We start from the raw sequence: 20,919 nt of genomic DNA, 5'->3' as shown, positions 1-20,919 counted from the left end.
GATGACAGGACTGGAAACCACAGGAGGACCCAGCCAGCAGAGAGGCTGAGGACTGTGTGGCTGGCTTGCTCTGGGTCCCAGCATCATGCCTAGCCTCTCCCATGGGGACAGGATGTTTGGAGCCAAGCTTTCTATGTAACCTAATTGCATCTGCAGGACTACAGCCACCCAAGCGTGAGCACAGGCAGTTAGGTGGAATTCAAGCCATCTGAAATTAGGAGTACAACAGCATCTGGGCCTAATGCCACGGGCCTTTTCTGCAGTATGCATTTGCCTTAGGAGTAATTGGAAGTTGGATCTTCCTGCTATATATAATTGCTTCTTAATACAAAGGCATGATTCCTCTCTTTTCCTTAAGAAGGTGTTGAATTTTCCTGCAGTGAAAGATCCATTTCCTTGAAGTCTTGATATAAATTTTCCTTGTGTTTTACTGAGTGTAATAATGGCCAGTGGACTTCAGATGCTTATTCTTTGTCAGGGACGAGAAGAAACAAGGAGGAAAACAGCTGATTCTAAAAAAGAAACAACACTTCCAGGGAACACTTCCAGAAGCATTTTATAACACAGGGGAGGAGAATGTATCCCTCTTGTCCAGTCCTTCCCTATCCTCTCTAGCCTGAGAGGTACAAAAGGAAAGTGTGCAATTCTGAACAGACCAACTTAATCCCTATGGGCTGGAAGGAAGATCCAGGGAATTACAGGTTTGTCAGCTTCAACTCAGTCTCTTGGGACTGGGAGATGATGAAGAAAATCCTCTTAGAAGGCATTTCCAAACACATGAAGGACAAGAAGGTGATCAGAAGTAGTCAGCATGGATTTACAAGGGGGAAATGATGCTTTACCAGCCTTACTGCTTTCCATAATGAGGTGACTAGCTTGGTGGACAAGGGAAGAGTGATGTATGTGGTTTACCTTGATCTTAGTAAGGTTCTAGTCTCCCATAACCTCCTCAGAGACAAGCTGACAGGGTATGGATTAGATTAGTGGGCAAGTGAGATGGATTTAAAAGTGAACAACCCAGCCCAGAGGATTGTGATCAGTGGTATGAGATCCAGTTGGAGGCCAGTCACTAGTGGTGTACCTCAGGGGTCCATACTGGGGCTGGCACTGTTCCACATCTTCATTAATGACCTGGATGATGATGCAGAGCGCACTTCTGGAAAGTTTGTAGGTGATGAAAAACCTGGGAGGAGTGGCTGATGAGCCAGAGGGTTGAGCTGCCATGGAGAGGGACCTTGGCAGTCTGGACAAAGAGGAATCTCATCAAGGTCCACACAGGGGAATGCCAAGTCCTGTATCTGGAGATATTTGAGAGTAAGCCCCTGCACCAATACAGGCTGGAGGTTGGAAAGCAGTTTGCAGAGAAGACCTTGGGATCCTGGGGGACAACACACTGACCATGAGCCAACCATGTACTTTTGTGGTGAAGGTGGCCAACAGCTTCCCAGGGCTGCTTTAGGAAGAAGACCACATCAGGAAAGAACAAATTGTGTTTCATTTTTTTGGTGGATCTGAGTTAACTTCAAATCAGAATGGGGTTTAGGCTTGGGAAGGCATGTCAGTGCCATTTAAGAGGCAGCATTTTTCACAGTCACATGGCAGAGGATGTGGTTACCTCATCTTCAGCTCAAAGTAGGGAAGAGAATGCCAGTTCTGTAAAAGCCTTGCAGGCTCTGTTATGTCTTTTCTGTCGGCTAAGTGCTGAGTGCCTTTAGCTCACATTGAGTTGACTGCAGGATAGTTCCTGATAGGTACCAATGTCCCTAAAAGTGCTTCACAATTCAAATATCTGGTCCAAAGGAGAGTCAAGAATTGGATTAGTTTAAGCCAATCGACTTCTATTAAACAGTAAATATGGAACTTCATTTAAATCCAGGAATCCCTCCTTGAGGTTGATTAATGCATATGGTCTTTATTTTGCTTCTTGGAAACCAGAAAGCACTTAAATAATAGTGCCCTGCAATGTGTCCCTCACCCCTTTTGGAATGCAGGTCTGGAGCACAGATATTTATTGTGGAGCACATTGAAATCTTCTCATGAGGCTGACCATCACTTGACCTGTACTTCTGGTCCCACTGGCTTGCTGGCTAAGGGTTACATCTGTGTTGCTCTCATGACCTGTGAAATGCTATATTGAAGTGAAAATAGCAGTGCCCTGGATTTTTTTGTGCCTCCAGTTTTTATTTTCAGGGTATATAAACCTGCTCCCCTGAGCACAGATGCATAAAGAACAGTCGTAACATTTGATCACTTCAGTGCTTTGCCATTCATTTCTCTCTCTCTCTGTGCCACAAACTGACTTCTGAGATAGATGTTCAACTGTATGCTAGACAGTTACATATTTATCACTTTATCACTCAATTCTCTGGAAACCAGAATCCCAGGGGGGAAAAAGGTACAGTCACCACCTGGTATATCATGATAAACCAGTATCTGGTGAAGGAACTTCAATATTCGTTGCTTTTAAAGAACACATGATATTGTGTTCTTTATTGAACAAACAATCTTGATTGAACAATCAATCCTGACCCCATATTGAATATTGATCTATTACCTGCGTTTGTTAGCATTCTTTGTTCAACAGGTGAGCATTAAACTCTGACTGTACCTGCAGGCAATATAGTGTGGCAGATGTGGTACAGCTTTATATAAAGTTGTTGATAGAGTCCCCTTTGCACCCATCCTGTGAAATAGAAATGTGCCTATGAACTGAGGACCCTCTTAAGAAACATCAGGTAAATACCATGTTGCAAAGTTTATGCTAAGAAAGTAAATCTTTGAAAGAAATATCTCTTGCCATGCAGTGGTTTCTTCCTATCTATGTGCTGAGGCACATCTAAAATCACAGAAGGGAGAATCTTTACTAATTGGATTAGGAGTTGTTCTAATCATGAAGAACTGTTGAAATGGAAAGCATGTTTGTTCAAATCCACAGTTCTACCCTACTGAGGAAGAGTTGAGCAGATTCTTCATAGGTACCATGTATCTTCTTATTTCTGAGGATCGTAACACTTCAGATGTATTTTCTGTCCTTGGATGGCTCGCATTCTTCTTTATGCTTCTCAATTTTTTATACCTTTTAACTGAAAAGAAAAATACTGCTATGCTTCCATGAAATTGAAAGAACTGGGTCTAGCTTAAACTAAGGGTATTTTTCCAGTGCTTTTTATTATTTGAATGGTAGTTGTACTTCAAGAGTCTGGTCCTCCTTATCCTTTGTACACCGTAAAAAAACATGCTAAAGTTAATTGTTCACTCATGAAATGAGCCGGTGGGCAGATTTAATATTTCTGCGAATTAACGCTTCCTTCTTGATTTTAACAGTGTCATTGAAACTGGGAACTGATTATTGTGAAGACACCTGAATAAGGGAAACTTTTTCTGGCCTTTGGTGGTTAGAGAACATTGTCCTCATCCCACCTTTATCCAAGAGCAAGACTCAGTGCTTGCTGTGACTTGTTGTTGAGTCTTCCTATAGAATAAAATTTCATTATATTTAGTTTTAAATTATGGAAATAATAGCTGTGTCTTGCATCACTTAAAGTGTTCTCCTAGATTATAGGGTAAATTATCTCCTTCTTATTGTTCAGGTTATTCAGTGGCTAAGTCAGATGACTCTGCTTAACTGACATTACGATTAATTAAGATTCAGGGAGCTGAGCTTGAAGGTGTGTGGCAGTCTGAGCAGCCAGCATGGCACTGGCTGCTGCCATCCTGCCAGCTCAGTCCTTCCTATCCTTTCTGTGGGAGTCCTAAGTTCTCCCTCAGACTCCCTTGCTCACCTGATCCTGCCTTGCACGATGGCAGAGCCAGAGTAAAGCTGTTTTTCAGTAGTTCACTTTTCTGCTGGCTTAGTCCACTGAGGTGGCTCAGCACAGATCAATGGAGGAGCCAATACTGACAGGAAGTGAAATTAGGAGGAAGGAGAAGATGACAGACACCATGGCCTCTCACAAAACCACTGCTTAATGTGGACCTGGTGGATGTAGACATAGATTGGACAAAACTGCATCCAAATTATCTCAGAATGGAAGAACTGGGCCAGAGTTCTTTAAATGCTGAATTGTGTAGAATGTTGCTTTGTTGTCTTCTAACAAATGTAGCATCTCAGAAAGCTGTGCCACGCACAAGGTACGAGACTCCATGCGCTTTGGATTCCCCAGAGGCAAGGCAGTGAGACCCAGAGGTCAGGCATGGTACAGACAGAAGCACTGAACATGCAGGATGACGCTCCAATGTTACACTCCCAAACCAGAGGGCAGGAACATATTTGGGGAGACAGGGACTGAGCAGTATCATGCATTTTCAAAGGCGCATGTGACCTCCATTCTTGAGAAGCAGGGAGCATGATCTAGCCCTGCATCTGTAGGTCCTGTCTTCCCTGCCCTGTGTCCATTCAAAGGTGAGAGGAGATGTAGGCTTACTGTAATGCAGAAGCCCATCGCTGGCTTGGAGTGAGCATCACTTACAGTGCTAGTATCAACTCCTTGGTCTGCCACAGTAAAAGTCCTGGAGCTAGACCAGGTCTGACAACAGTGTAGCCACTTGTGTGGGAAAGAATCCAGAGCACTGACTTTTTTCTTTGAAGCCACCATTTTGAGGTGGTTCACTGTCAAGGCAGTTCGGATGGAGTTTGGTGAAGGTGACAGTCCTTGAAGTTCTTACCTACAGTCTTTGGTTACCCTTGATCATGCATATATTTAGCCTGTCCACTTAGAATTGAGGAGGTGAAACATGGCTAACATTAAGGGAGAATCTAAGCTGTGTTGTTTGGGCGTTGGGGTTTTTTTTTCTCTTTTAATCTTAAGGAAATTATTCTGATAATGAATGCAGTTGGTTAGGAGTTTGGAAGATGAGTGTGCAGGAAAGGATGGTGCAGTCTTGAAGTGCTGGCTTCCTCAGATAGTTTTTTAATGTCTAGGAGAAACACTTAAAATGTGAATCATTACAGCTTCTGGCTGACTTTGGATTAACTAAAAATTACAGTGGCTGAAAGCATGCATTGACAGAGTCTGTAATAAAAAAAATATTTTAGTATATTCTCAGTAGATTTATTTTGATCACCCAGGTTAGCCAGGCTAAAATAAAAATAGTAAAATAAACAAGTAGCTTTAGATTGAAAAAATGAAATAGCTTTTGTTCTTAGCAAGTTTACAGCTGAAACAAGTTGTACAATAATGCTTCATAGTTTTATGTGGCAGTGTTAACTTATAAAAGTTTTGGGGGTGAGGTGAATTAATCAATTCCTCCAAATGTTTACATTATTTGCTCTGATACTGCCTTACAGTCCACTAGTACTTCTGCTCTGTAGGTGGCAGAAAAGGAGGAGTAAAACTGTTAGCTCAGGTCCTCTGATTTTGCATGTGAGAAATATCACTAAATTAAAGTGAAGGTGCATGTGTTCATGGACACCTCCCCTTTCACAGCTTTCAGTGAGATCCTTCTGAAAGTCTGTGGGGTTTAGATGCTTCAGTCACTGGTGCAACTCCAGGCATTCAGTTCCTTTTCTCTATTTGAGGCCTCTTTGGTTGTTCATAGAGCCATCTTCAAGTTGAGTTCTTCAGGCTGAAACTGCTGCTTTCCTTCTAGCCATTGCCCCTTTCCCCAGTCCTAATGATTGCTTCAGCTCATTTATCAGCAAATTATAAAACCTTATTATCATGCTCATTACTTTGTCCTCCATTTTGTTGGGACCATCCCATTTACATTAGATATTTGTCTTCTAAGTGCCATTTTGTTGTGCTTAAAATCATCTCCATGACCCTCTGAGCACTGTAGTGAAAACCTTTAATGCGCCTTTTGTGTTCCAGATCTCCCTGCTGATTGGATTCATCAGTGTAAATAATTCTCCATGGACAGATTACAGTGCATACAGCTTCTTTCAGATTGTCACCATGTGCGATTTGGTTATGATTTTGTTCTTCTACATCATGCACATTTTCAGAGTCTACAGGAAGCTGACTTGCGTTAGCTGGCCACTCGCGGTAAGCCTGGGTTCCTCTCCTCTCTTGGGGGTTGATGTCTCACTTTCTCAGCCCATTTTCTTGTGCTGTCTCACAAAGATAGGCTATCTTTCACTCAGTTCTTTTTTGCCTTGTATGCAAATCCCTTTGTTGCTTGTATTCAGTTCAGCAGATTCTGTAACTGTAAGTTTTCAGTTTCAGCTGATTTGGATTTGAGTCTACCCTCCTTTACACAGATATAAATCTAGATTTACTCCATGGAAGGCAATAATTTTATTAAGAGACAACTGAAAAGAAGCTACTGGTCATCAAGCCTTCAGCAGATGGGTCCTAGCTCAGGTCATTTATAGCAGCTCAGGAATTGCTAAAGTACCAAATCATTGTGTTAGAATTCATGTACTACATCCTGTCCCAAAATAAAGTATGTGAGTGCTATTTAAATCAGATGTGTCTCTTTTTGGTATGGTTTTAGGTAACTTAAACAATAGCAAAAAATAGGAGCCTCAGCCTGATTGCCATAGCCTGGCCATTCCTGGGATATCCTGCAGGATGTTCCTGCCTCATTCCCACATTTCCCATACACATCCATCTCTCATATCCTAGCGGAGAACCAACAAGCAGCACCGAAAATGTGAGACTTGAACTTCCTCAGTAGCTCTGGCTCAGGTCAGCTAACAGAAAATTCTGCATCCTAGTGTGGGGTGATGGATTTTAACAACCTCTTAGAACATGCCTCCCTTACATATGTTAGTTCCACTGAAGAAGGACCAAAGCAATGGAGAAAGCCAGCTGGAGAGATAGAGAGGAATTTTGAAATCCAAGAAGTGGTTGGGTGGCGGTTAATGGAAGCTACATAAGTAATTTAGATCTAAGATAACAGTTTGTCCATTCATCCACTTATAACCAGAGAGAAAAATATAATTTTCTTTTTTCTTTTTAGCTGAAGAATGTGGTTAAACTTTTTTTTTTCAGATGTGTGCCACCACTATCTGTTTCTAAAGGTACTTATGTATCTAGAGATAACACGGACGCAGGGATTGAAATAAAGGAGTGAAGTAAGCTAATAAATAACAGTTTTGCAAAGCAGCATTTAATGTGTACATTGCTGTAACAGGACTGTGCAATTTTTGCCTCTGCATGGGCTGCTTTTGGGTTTTTTTGTTGTGTGTTTAATCATTCCTCTGTGTTCCAGAGCCACTAGTGACTTTAAGGCACTGAAGTTCATGGCTGCTCGGCTTCAGAAAGCTTTATGGGATGTGATGCTTGAACACTGCTGCGCTGTTACAAAACAAACAACTTCATTTTCAGTCACATTTAAGTATCTTTAGAACAGAAGAGGAAGACACATAAGAGACTCTGGGAAACTCCAGCTAGCATTTGGATGAGTTTCCTGGCAGGATCTTTACATTGCAGTCAGGGGCGTGATCTGCAGCCAGTAAAGCTGAAGTTGTTCAAGAGGTTGTTTATTCCTGACACCCTTTAAAGCTTGGAAGTATTTCTCCAGAGGGGCACTCTTCCAGCCCTGCCGCGGGTTGGTTCTCCACCTAATGTAACCTTTGATGATTCTGTTGCAGCTTTGCCCATCCCTTGGATTCCTCTAAAGTGGTAGCCTGTGTACGCTGCTTTATTTGATGTCTCTAAGGAGGCAATGGCATGTCCCATTTTCCTGCTGCGTCATGGGCTAGTCAGAGAAGCCTCCTTATGCATATAATTTATTCTGGCAAATGCAAGGGTTGAGATTTTGATTACCTGAAACAAGTTTACAAATTAGGGAAGTAACTTGTGGTCTCAGAGCCTACTTTACAGGAAAAATCCTTCTCAGCTCTTTTTAGCACCTGAGCAGAGTGAAACTGGTATGGTAGATTATTCATCTTCTGGGCTTTCCTTGGACAATTTCATTTTGGGGCTGTATTCTGTCTTCTGGTTTGAGACAGAATCTCTCCTCTCCCTTTTGTTTGCTTGGCTCATGCTGGTAGTGCAATGCAGATAAAGGAAGCAGATATCCACCTGCCCACTCCACCATGCACAAGAAACAACCCATGTTCAGTCTGCAAACACCTATATTGGTTGTCATAAATTCTGTGAGGGTTCAAAACCTAAATCCACAGATATTTCCTGCTTGTTACAAGGTAAAGTTGACTCCTGGATCGATACTTATCACACCAGAGAAAAGTTTAAAAGTGGTGACTTGGTCCTCTCTCAGAAAACTTCAATGCATCATGTTTTACTGCAGCTGTGCTTTTGATGGCTTCCCTCCTGTTTCCAGGCTTGGTTGATGTAAGTTGTTAGTAAATGCAGCAGTAGATCCAGTGCTTACTTTCTAAGATTATCAGAAGTAGGAGCATTTGGTTTTCCACTTACGCCATTTCATGTAGGCTAGAGAAATATTTCCTTAAGGCTTCTTCCTTCCTCCAGAACCATGTCTTGAGTAAGGTGCACACTTGATGCAATAATGTAATGTACCATGCTGAATTGAAAGGATTGCATCCATACCCAGTAAGTAAATCTCATTCCAGTAACATTAGTAGACCTAAACTGTTCTTTTTTAAACAGAAACTGAGGTTTGGTATAAAATTCACTCACAAGGTGAGTTGTTGGATTTGTGTTTTGGTTTTTTGTTTTGTTTTGCTTTTTTTTTCCTTTTGACTATGTTTTGTCCTCTGGGTTTGAGGGTTTGAGTCATCTCTGCCAACTTATTTTCTTTCTGAGACATACCAAAACACTTTCCAGCTAAGTTTCCTTTCTGATGCATGCTGTGCTTGTCTTTTCAGGAGTTTCTTCATTACTTAATTGGTACAATTCTGCTTCTCATTGGATCGATTGTAGCAGCAGCCAAGAGTTACAATATAACTGGACTTGTGGCTGGAGCGGTAAGACTGTGTTTATTAGGCTTGACACTTCTAAAAGTGCAATATATATTAAGTAGGGCATTGGGAATCTCTCACTTGTACCTCTGTTTTCTTACACACTTGCCTTACTTGTGTCTTGGTTGGGTGAACTACCTTCTAGCTCATTTCAGTGAATGTTCTGTAACACAGTGCCAACAAAAATATTTTGTTGTCAGACACCAGACTCACCACTAAAGTTGGTATTTGTCCTGCCAGAGTGTTGAAACCAAACGCTTCTGTTTTAACTCATAGGAATTAATGTGTTTAGGTGAAGAATTAAGACAATTAAGTTTTGACGAAAGACTGTTGTAGCAGCTGGAAGTTACCTAAAGGATTTCAACCCCCGGCTTTCAGCGCCTCCTGCTCCTGAACAGAGCCCTGTCCAAGATAATTTCTCCTGAGCTAAAACCCAGTGGGACTCTGAGCTGACTTACTGGCAGGTGCTCTCTGCCTCTCTTGGCTGGAGGGCTTTACAGAGAAAGGCATGACTTACAAGTCACAAGGGTGACAGTACTTTCACAGCAGCAGGACCTGAAATACAGCTCCTCCAGAATAAAGAATTACTTTCAGAAACTTAGTCCTGGTGATGCAAACAGACTAGAAGACCTACCTGACTTGTTTATTTGGCAGACAGCAGGGAAAGACTTTTTTGAATGGGGCAGTAAAAGAGCAGTAATCAGAGATGCTAGAAACAGTCTTTTCTTTGTTGCAGAATCCTAGTGAGAAATTTAGATGTCGAGACTCCATGCTGCTGTCCAGCTTTTTCTCCCTCCTTGTGCATGACTCTCAGTCTATCTTTCAGTTGCTGTTTTGACAAGACATAAGCTGCTATTATACTATGAGAACTTTGGGTTTTTTAGTCTTTTGGCAGAATGGAGTAAAAAAACCCCTTTTTCGGGTCTGTTAATCCCATAAAATGTGTAGCTGAGTATACAAAAGTGTCCATACATGCATGGAATATGTGTCATCTAATGCTCCATAAGTATTTGTGGTTTGTTTGTTTTCTCATCTAGACTTTCGGGTTCCTGGCTACAATACTTTGTGTTATAAGCATGTGGTCATCCTACAAGGTTTCGTGCATAACACAGTCAACAAGTAAGTATCATGCTTAGTAACTGCCAGAATGCTTCCCAAAGTGACTATTTATGTTTTCTGGAACAGGGCTGTGTCTACCTGGAAGGATTTATTAATGCCCTGGTTGTTGTGACTCAAAATTACTCAAAAAGCAATAATTCCAAATTTTCTGTCAACACAGACGCTATCACAGCTGTTAACAAATATCTACAAGAGCAAAATAACTTGCTTCTAGCAAATAGTGAACATAGCAATGCTTTCTTTTCTCCCTTCCCCACCCCTTACCAAAAGAAGGTTTCCAGTGTGTTGCTTAATAAATTGGATGAATTTGTTTATGGCAACACAAGTGACACTGTCTTCCTTTTCAAAGATGCATCTGTGTGACTCCATCACCTGTGCAAGACATCTGCCTTACAAAACAGGATACCAAAGAGGAGCGTCCACTACTGAGGAGAGAGCCATGGGTATTTTGTTGCTAGCCTGGACAAGCTGGTAGCTTTGGAAGATCTACTTGAATGCCTAGGCAAAACAACGTTGTGAACCAAAGTTTTTTTTGCTCCCCCACCTTCCCCCACCCAAAGAAGTTTATAATGGAGAACCTGCTTGTTTCAGAGAAAGACAACTTCTGTCTCACAAGCTGGGCTGTGGCCATTTCCAGCTATTTACAATAAGTGCATTTAGAACTCATTTGGACAGTCATTTGGTTCTCCTTTCCAAGGGATGGAAAAATTGCTTCTGATTTCCTCCACCTGTTTACACAAGGGAAATCCTGCAAATTCCTACCTGATTCTGAACTTCCAAGGATTATATGTTTAACAAAGGAACAGTTACAAACTAATTTGTGCCTGGATAACCTGACCCAAGCCTTTGTTACCTCTTTCTATCATAACTGTGGACTGTTTCTAACATCAGCTCACCCAGCATCAAAAATTATGAACTGCAACTTGAATACATCACTGCAAACACTCCCTCCTAGCCCCAACAATACACAATGAAATCTGGAATTTTCTCCATGAATTTTTAGCAATCGAAGATTATTCTTAAAAACTTCCCTTGCCAAATACAGGAAAATATGTACCCAAGAACATATGTTTAATGTTTTGTGGGGTCTTTTTTTTTCTCCTTTTCACAGTAAGACCTCTTCTGTAGAAAATTTCTATGCATTTGCTATAAATTATTCTCTTTGTAATCTAACAGTGTTTATGGAAAGCCCATTGTGAATGGAGCAATGTGCTTCTTTCTCTCTCTTATATGTGGTTTTGTCACTTTCTCTGCCTCAGCTGGAATCTGTGCTCTTGGGGACTCTGCCCAGAGCCTGGACAGACAGAACAGTTCAGTTCTGTCCGACCTGGTATCATCATGAAGTTCTATGTAACTTCAGTGCTGAGACAATGCCTTCTTGGCACCTTTGTCTTTCTGTTTGCACTCCATCTCCGGTGAGCTGGAAATTCTTTGCAGGAAAAAAGGAAGCGTGGGCCTCTCTTCCTCTTTGGTGCTTCTCCTTTCATGTTGAGCTGTGAAGTAGAACTCAGTTTATTCTGTCAAGACAACTGCATGATGGTGCAGCAGAAGTTTGGTTTATACCGTTTACCAGGGACAGTCTGGAGAAAAAAGCATTTTCTGGCCTGCTATATATTTTTCTGTTTGTTTGAAATTCTGTATCAATACTGCTAAGTAATTTAATGGTTCTCTTGGAAAATTCTTTTTGTGCCTCATGGCAGGCCAACATATATTGCTATTTGTTGCCACCTTATTTTTTTTTCCCATCCTAATATATGTATCTTTAGTTAGAATTTATTTTTAACTCTTTGACAACATAAAATTGGCCAGCTGCTAATGTGTCAAAAATTTTGAGTAAGCAGATAAAAATAAGTGAGCAGATAACTTGGAGAGGTAAGAATCCCCCTCCTCATGGTGCACAGTTTCTGTGATTCTTTTTGCTATTCCTTTTCAAAAGTGCCCTATTTAGAGCAACACAGAGCAGGAAACAAATTGAAAGGACAAAAGTCTGTTTTTAGTGGATGAAGGTACATACAGTCACTCCAAGATAAAGTGCTTTAACATTAATACAGAGGATTATTCAAATAAAACTGTATAACAGGCAGATATATTGTTACTGATTTCATATTGGCTGTTTCTTATTTTTTTACAATGTTCAACTTCTGCCCCCTACCTTCAGATGATATGTTTTGTGTTTAGTCAGAAATGAGCCTTTTTTTTTTTGTTTCAACAACCCGAACTGAGCATGGCTCAGAGGCTCTCTGGCTTAAGAGAACAAACATTCTTCTCAGCTGGGAATCCAGTCAGTAGTGTCAGTGATAGTTCAGTCTTCCTTGCCCTGCCTGCACAGGACCACTCAAATGGCCATACGTGACAAGGGACTTCATTCTGAGCACTTTGAATGAAAATACCTGCAGAAGAAAGCACACACACAAACACACACCCACCCACACACACGTGTGTGTCTGTCTAATTTTTTGCAACAGAGATGCTTGATCACCAGTCCTCCTGCCAAGACTGACTTAACTACAGTCTTTGGAAACCAGCACTCTAGCTTTAATTTGGACTGATAGGATAGATGTTTAAGGATACAACCTCTCCTGTTCCCCCAGAGGAAAGAGACTGTGTTATTTCTCCTTCACCTCCTGAGGTATCACCTCAGATTGACAGTAATTACCTTCCCACAAGCTTTAACCCCCCTTGGCACTCCGGTGGGAAGACAGTGTTCTGCTGCAGACAGTGTGAATGCAGCTGAGACCTCAGCGCTGTGGTGGCAGTGGGGAGAAGCACCTGCTAAGGACTGGGGCTGTAGCCTGAGCTTGCTTTGCGGAAAAGGCCTTTTCCACTTTCTCCTGGAACCATGCCCCCTCTCCTGGCACTATACTAGCTTTTTTTTTTTTAGCCTCTCACATCGCTCTGTCACTTGTCACCATATGGAGAAAAAAAAAATCAAGGGGAATTTCACACAGTCTAACAACCAAAGAATTTCTGACTATGTTCTGTGATCATCCAAAGAATATGTTTTGCTGTAAGTGCGCTTGTTTATACTGGATCAAGAGATGGAAGTACCAGTTCCCTTTTGGTTTTTGTGCCTGTTGACAGGGCTAAAATATTCCTGCAGCTTTGGCTGTTGTGACAGTGCTGGGTCCATTGACTCACCAGATGCTCCTAATCAGGTTGCTCTCAGGCTGGAAGACTGACATCTCTGCTGCCAAAGTTTCCTTGCTTTCCCCAAATCCTCCTTGTGAAGCATGTCTACCAAGAAAAGCACAGATTTTCTGTTATCACCAGCTCCACCGGGGGTCTTTGAATGACAGCTCCATCTGGCAGGGAATTTGACACCTCTCTGCTGTACTTCTGCCAGCAAAAGTGTTTTAAGTTTCCTTCAGTGTCAACCTGGTTCTGAAAGCTCCATCTGTCTGCAGCTTTGTCAAATATGGGATTCCAGCTGTTTTAGAAATAAACTCTGTTAGCTGTTTGGGTGATGTGGAGAATCAGATTGTTGTCCTGGTCATTTTTTTCCCTCCTCTACTACAGCAGTGGCTTTCTCTCTGGGGAGTATCAGAATACCTCCTATAACTGGAGGACAATAGGTAGGAGCCAGAGAAAAACCTGTTCCCTGCAGCTGTGTTTGGATGTGCTGGTCTCCCACTATCCCACACAAAAGTTGTCCATCCTCTTCAGCTCTAAAATGAGTGTAGTTTATCCTTTGAGCTAACACAGATAGAGTTAGGCATTCAGTTCTTACTGAAAAATTAAAATGTAAACATTGAGAGAGGAAAATTGGTAGTGCAAACTGTTTCATACTGTGAAAAAACTGCAACTTCATGTTTGAGCTCTGGGGGCTTGAGATAAGTTAGAGAATGAATAGTGCTTCTTTCAAGGGGAAATGAAATGTTTTAAAAAAGAGGAAGGATGGCTTTGAAAAGCTTGAGCACCACAGTGCTGGATGAAGACACTGCAGGTTATGTGACCTGCATAACTTGCACACTTTTTTTGTTGCTGAGAATTTGTTGCACTGTCTGGAAACAGTTCACTATGTGGGGTTTAAAGGGGGTAGCAGGACACCCCAGTAACAATAACTTGTAATGAAGTGGGGGGGTGGCGGGGGGGGGGCATGCCAAGTGATGATCCATGGAAGAGGACTAGGAACTTACTAGGACAAAAAGGAGGAGAGAAAGAAGATCAGGGGCAAACATTAGTAGAAAGCTTATGAAGGGAGGAACTAATGTGAGTGCCTTGTGCACTGAACAGAAGTGGTGGCAGATATCAGCAGTTTCTGGCTGTGCTGGTTATTAAAGGGCAGATCTGCTTGGAGTGACAGAGAAATCTCTTTACTGCTTGCCTGCACTTTATAACCTGTGTCTGGGATTTTCCTGCTCTGCTAAAGCTGTGGGAGGATGGACAAGACCTGATCACAGGCTGTGGAACGTAGCATCAAGTTGCCATATGGTCTGCCCTATTTAACTTAAAGTTGCTGTGGACTCCACTGTGCTTAGAGACAACATGGAGGCAAATGCTGCTGCTGAGCCTGTGTGCTGGCCAGGGGCCTTGGCCATCCATGCAGCTTGGGCAAAGTACAGACCTGCTTTTAGACTGAGTGCCATCAGAAAGCCAAGGAAAGCTGGATTTATGTTTCACTGGGCCCTACTGGGCATCCAAGAGGTGCTGCTGGTTGTGTGAAAGGAGAAGTGGGTACCAGAGAAAGGGAGGTCCACATCCTGTTCTTTCTGCCTGCAGAGATTTACACCCGGGTGGCAGGAGAGAGCCCTCACCACAAAGTTCTAGGATACTCTTAAGCAACCCACCTGTTTGGGCTGTTCCAAGTTTCATACTGGAGCAAGTGCAAGTGCAAGTGCCATGCCCTTGGCTTACCTTTTGCTCCTCTGCAGACACACAGGGCTGCATACTTGGGAGGCCATCCTGTTGGGAACAGGTGGCTCTTGGTTCCAGTCCCTGGTCCCAGGGCTTGTTTAACCCTGCTACATGGGAGCAGGTCAGAAAGTGGCACTAGTGCTTGTTATCTTCCTCTCCTGGAGAAAGACGATTACTTTTTTCCAGCACAGAGGCAGCTGGAAAACAGGAAAAGCATTATGTCCTTTCTGGAGGTCACTGATTACCCACAGCTGGCTGCTCCAGAGTTTATTTCTGTTCTGCCTGTCCCTGAGCCCAGTCCATCAGCCTCAGCTGGTCCCCTGGGTCAGCACGCTGGTTTCTCACAGCCAGTATGGCAAGTACACACCAGTGTTTGTTACTAGGAGCTGATCAACATAGAGCGAGTTCCCACCATCCAGGAGCTTGCATGGAAGTTAAAAAAAAAGGGCCATATGTCTAAAAACCTGATGACTTATCCTCTTGTTATCTCATATCTGCACTGTTCTACTGTGTAAATGACTTGCCAATTTATTAGGGAACGAAAAAGCTCTCATCACCTGCCTGAATGAGTCCCTCTGCCTTGGGGCAGTTGGCAAAAAAAAAAAAAAAGAATCTGTCTGCTTTTTGCCCTTTACCAAACCTCTACCTGAACTGCTCTAACAGTGAAAGTGAAGCTGTTTGGCCATGCCCAGAAGCAGCACTTCACAGGAAGGAAGATCGAAAGTTAGGAAAAATAAAAAAAAATATAAAAGAAGAAGAAGAAGAAGAAGAAGAAGAGGAAGAAGAAGAAGAAGAAGAAGAAAACAATAATTAAAAGTGTTGCAGCACCACAGAAGTTTCCTGCCTCAGGGGTGAGGTGGCTGCAAATACGAGCTTTCAGTTTTACACAGAGACAGAATTTAGATACCAAAACCCTTGGCATAGTTCTGGCTTAGTGCTGTGATAGCTTGGCTTTAAAATTCCGGTGTTGAATAGTCAAAGGCCTGATTTGACTGTGGCTGCTTGAATGTGCTGCAGGGTACGGTAGTATGATAGGGAGGGCTCATGGAAAGGAGGCTGCAAGGGACGTTGCCTTTTTGTGTGGTGATGGTGAGGAATGAGGGCAGAGATAAAAGAGAAAGTGCAGATGAAGGAGCTAAAATCAAGAGGTCACTGCAGAGTAGCAACACTACCCGACCTTTCCTGAGGGAACAGCTCAGAACAGTGCTGTTCCTTGGATTAATATTTTTGTATCGCTTCCTGGATGTAACACCACCTCCACCTGGGTTTTCCATATTGCTGAACTACAACATTACAGAAAGGCAGTGTATTTTCACAAGCAGTTTTGTCACTGGGTAAATGCTGGCTCTCAGGTGAGATGTGTGTTTGAGTGAAGTATGTCCTTCAGAGCACTAGCCACCCATAAAGGCCTGAACTTTTGAAGCAGAAAAAAAGATTAGGACATTTACTTCAATTAAAATTAATTTTTGATAATCCTGTCTTGGACTGAGTTGAATTCAGAGTGCCCAAGATGGTGTAAATTTCATTTATTGCTCTTTAGATGTTTGCAGACCTAGAATAACAGCAAGACACAAAGCAACCATTTTAAAGGAATAAACTGCCTTAGCAAAAGAGCAGCAGTCCTGCCCTCCTCACCGTGACAAGAAGTTCTGCTCACAGCGTGATGTAACACAGGAATGCCCAGGTGTCCTGGTGCCAACACTTGGTGCTGCAAAGCCCTCAGGTTACTCTGCCTGGCCCTGCAATGATTTTGGCCCTGCCTGGTGCACATTTGTCACATTTGTCACTTCAGAGCCGTTCTCCTGGGGGACTCCAGACACGTGGGGTCATGCAAAGGTGGGCAGGCAACTGTGCGGCAAGCCAAGAACCTGGGAAGAAGAGGGAATAGCACAGAAGAAAAGGAGCAGGCTGAGTGCTCTGTGCTTGCATGTGTGGGTATGGGTAGAAAAACAGTCCTGTGTGGGGGTGAAGGAAGCACCTGTGTGTTTCCTTGGGCGCTGAAGGGGCTCCCAGAAAGACAAGGAGAACACACCAGCTCTTGAGGCAGAGCTGGCATGGGTGTGAGTGACGTGGTAGCCATGCAGAGTGGTGGGGCATTCCTCCCCACAGAGGGGAATATCCCCAGGCCACAAATGGAGAGTCATTGCTAAGTTAAGTATGTCTGAACCACTTGTTCTTTTCTTACATGTTTGCGCTTGTGTAGGAAGAGCAACACAGACAGGAGCCCTCTCAGTACAGGAGGAATTGTAACAAGAAGGAACTGGAACATGGGGAAGAAAACTCCACAGGTGTAGACTTGAGGCATATAACCCTTCAGCATACGAGGTCAGACTAGGAAATTAGAGACAGCACTCATTCTGCACTGCTTTTACAGCTCAAAGAGAGTAAATATCATTCTCCCAGGAAAAAGCACAGTGTATCTTGGAGACTATTTGCATGGGACTAGCCTTAGTACCCAGCCACGCTCCCCTGCACATGCAATGAAGAAAGAGAAGGGCAAAAGTGAATCACAGCAGCGACTCAGAGTGCAGGAGTTACTCTTCCCCTCTGATTCACCTTCTAGATGTGCCTCTTCCTCCATCAGCTACCATGGCAGCTTGGCCTCTCAGTTGGAACATCTCAGGAAGACACTTCTACCTTCCCATGTGGAGCTGGGGCAACACTCACCTTTAAATTCTAGCACTTGTCTCTCAGCACTTAACAGAGCTGATGCTGTAGCTGTGTGGATGGGAAGGGACCAGGCTGGGAGTTTGACATCACCTCAAAACCCGGAGCTAGCCAAAAGCACCCATTTGCAGCTTCCTTCTATTACATCTGTAAGCCAGTTGTGATGGTAGGGTATGATTCCCCTCCTCCCCCTGCCAGCACACACAATTACACTAACACAACTTTCCTTTATTATGATTACTGGGGGTTATATGAGGTGGACTGGTGCTGGGGGCTTTGTACCACCACTAGTATGAATTACAGCTCTGCTGGTGTAACAGCTCCTTTCAAATCAGAAGTGCTCTGTCCGTCTAGCATAGTCTACTGTTATTGCTACATCTGTAAATCACTCTTAACATAAAACTTAATGATCTGCATCCCCTCTTTCCATGAACCCTTGCCAAACGAGAGCACAATGCTGCAGCTGTAGCTATTAAGCTATGGTGGCAGCAAAGCACTCCATTAATACCTCATGCTCAGCAGTTTGTGATGCATGAGAGCTGAATAATTATGCCCTTGTTACCCTCAAATGAGAGGCACAATTGCCAGAAACAAGCGTTTACAATTAAAAAAAAAAAACTGTATCAAGTCAAGGACAACATTGGTTCATTCATAAAACAAGCCTTTCTGAGCAAAAGGATGATGAGGCAGAGAACAGGCTTACATTAACGAGCCAGTTGTCTCTAGGGCTGTATTGTACCCCCTCAGGGTGGCCTCTGCAGCCACTTTATGCCAGCTGTTTTGAGAAACTAGCAGGCAGAAATTTAGCCAAAGCTCTTGTTGCTATGAGTTGCACTGATAGGGAGGTTTAGTTTAGGTTTGAGGTACAGGAATGGGAAGCAGGGCTTTAACCCAGTGCTCTGAAGCATTTGAAACTGAGCAGGCAGAGAAGAGAGAAATGGGTGTTAATGAAAATAGTAGTAGTGAGTCTGTCCTCCTTGCTGTGAGGATGCCTTACTGCTCACACCAGGAGAGCAGCTCCACACCTTTGGTTAGTGGAGTGCAGAGACCACAGAACAATTTAGTAACTGTCCCTTCCTCACCTATAGCTCAGCATGAGCAGGGATTTCAGAATCACGTCTGCACTGATATTTCTGGGAGAGGAACAGCTGGTGCAAAGGAAGTAGTTAAAAGGAAGGCTGTAGTGCATACAGACTTGCATTATTTTGAGCAACATTGCACCATTCTCTGAGCATATGGTAACAGAAAACTTGTCATGCTTTTTGTCTTACCATATTATGCTTCCTGTAAGTCCAAGTGAGGACTAAAAAAGAGAGCTCTAACATATACCCCAAGCTTAGCACTGCAGGATAATGCCTGGCTCCATGCAGCACATCTAGCAGTGCATACCTGACTAGGTATTTGCTGTCCCCATCTGGCTGCACATGAGTCATGCTACAGAAGAATGTGCTTGTGCTGTCACCTCCTTGTAAAGCCTGACTCTCACCTCAGGACTTGCCAACTTCAAAACAGCCAAGTCTGGTTTGTCTTCCCACCAACAATTCAGCCAAGAGATAATAGGTCATAAGGAACAAACTGAGTAAGTGATCAGGGCACGTGGGCTGCTCAAAGCAAGTTTCACTGGGATGCCTGAAGAGGGCTGGAATTCCAAGAAGTCCCATCTGGTATGCTTTACAGCTACAGTTGCCAACATTTCTGTTTGTGGGCCCTGGTTTTTTCCCAACATGCATAATTTGCGTTTTTGGATAATAAGTGTCCCTCATTTAACTTCTCAAGAGTCCGAGAAATGGTCAGGTACACCCCACTCCATTCCTCTCCCACCCGTGATCCACAGACATTTCATTGAAAACCACAGCATAGTACAGACCACGAAGTTCTCCAAAGCTGCAGTGCCGTGTTGTAAGTGCAGGTGGCGTCATGCAGCTGAAGCTCCACTTGAATTTTTAAAAACATCTATTGGCAGGTTACAAAATGGGAATACTGAAAAGCTTTCAGCAGAGGAATTTTTCAGCTTTCCAGTATCCTGTGAACTTTTCCTTTCTCACACAAGCTAGCTGCAGTGTAAAGGTTTTTGTAAACCAAGACTTCATCTCACAGGTGCAAACTTGTTATACAGTCTTGTTATGGTACATTGAAGAAAATATTTTGAAATGGGTGTCGTAGCATTCAGCCAATCACTCTGAGGTGGATGGTCAAACGACCAATAGACTTAGCCATTCTTGCGAACCAAGTTATAAAAATGAGTTTGTAATTAATTAAATAATCCCATTTTATCCTGGACTTGAATTCTGTGTTGTTCTTCTCGCAGTCCCTAGTACAACAGTGACAACAAAACACCAGAAATGCAAGTAAAACCCTTTCAAACTGCACAGGCAAAGTATCTCCTTGAGACAATAGTGATATGATTATATTGCCAAAAATCCTTCAAGCTACATATTGAGAAATAAGAAAATTATTGGAAAGAGTATCCCTAAAATGCACACTTCAATTTACAGCCACACTGACGACAGAGGGGTATGGGGGCTTCAATCCCACTGGAAAGACAGGTGGGAAGAAGACGGAGTCCTTACGACCAAATAATTTCAATCACAGGATCATCTTTGCCCTCTTGTGGGCAAACTTCCCTCCTGCAGCTTCTCGGCAGGTTCCTGTGCAGACGGCAGGAACAATGCAAAGTACATTTCTGGCCTTCCCTGTGCTTCCTTCCACGAGCTAAGAATAGCCATTCCGAATCCAAGGAGCAGTCACACCCAAAGCCCAGCCAAGCAGTGACCCTTGCTTGGCTCCTGCACGACAGCAGCTGTGTGAGAGAGCAGGTGGCTGGTCCTGCTCCTCGCTGGAAGGACAAAAGCCATCCCAAAGCAAGGAAACACATCTGTGCCTTGAACGAGGGATGGACAGACAGAGTGACCAGGTGGTGCCTGTGCACTCACAAAGGAAAGCTGCAGACTACTAGCCCATATTCTGCCCTGCTGCACTACATTCTGGTAACTTACAGTGAACCAACTTGGACTACACTCCTGAGAAAGGGGTTGTCATGATTCCAGCAATAACATGACTTAAATTGTGTGATCATGCTTCAAATTATTAAATCTAGTACTTCTGAGTTATTTTCTCATGTTGTAAAATCCACCACTGACATACCTTTCTAATACAACATTTTGCCTTGATTGTTTTCTTGCATCTAGGTAATTAAAAGCATTTGAGACATATTTCCCTTTTGAATCCTTAAGATTACACTCATCTCTGGCAACTTCATCAAAGAGATAATTTCATCCTTAAAATTATTTCATCTTTTCGTGTTACAAAATAAAGAAAAACAAACTGTGGTGTTCCATTTTCTGTGCCAACAATGAAGGAAGTGGCATTCTCCTGTGTACAAGATGACCACCAGGTAATAAGCAACCTGTAGGATTATGAAACAAAAAAAGTGCTCCCCTGCCAGAAAGCAA

At 43.0% G+C, this 20,919-nt stretch overlaps 1 protein-coding gene across 1 annotated transcript in view; it reads left to right on the top strand.

The window, feature by feature from the left end:
* The window catches only part of CMTM7 (CKLF like MARVEL transmembrane domain containing 7), a 28,110-nt gene extending 14,688 nt beyond the window's left edge, over window positions 1-13,422 (top strand). The window contains exons 2-5 of the mRNA XM_042043608.1: window positions 5,811-5,984; window positions 8,735-8,833; window positions 9,865-9,946; window positions 10,296-13,422. Coding sequence (XP_041899542.1) covers window positions 5,811-5,984; window positions 8,735-8,833; window positions 9,865-9,946; window positions 10,296-10,309 — 369 coding nt within the window. The 3' untranslated portion in view covers window positions 10,310-13,422. The remainder of the gene's footprint in view (window positions 1-5,810; window positions 5,985-8,734; window positions 8,834-9,864; window positions 9,947-10,295) is intronic.
* Window positions 13,423-20,919: the final 7,497 nt, after the last annotated feature.

Source organism: Corvus kubaryi, unplaced genomic scaffold, assembly GCF_017639235.1.
Source record: "Corvus kubaryi isolate FWS band 111438036 unplaced genomic scaffold, C.kubaryi_AGA036_p1.0 37398, whole genome shotgun sequence".
In the NCBI taxonomy this organism is placed as follows: domain Eukaryota; kingdom Metazoa; phylum Chordata; class Aves; order Passeriformes; family Corvidae; genus Corvus; species Corvus kubaryi.
Note: the sequence above shows the minus strand (reverse complement) of the source record. Positions and strands in the feature narration are given on the sequence as shown.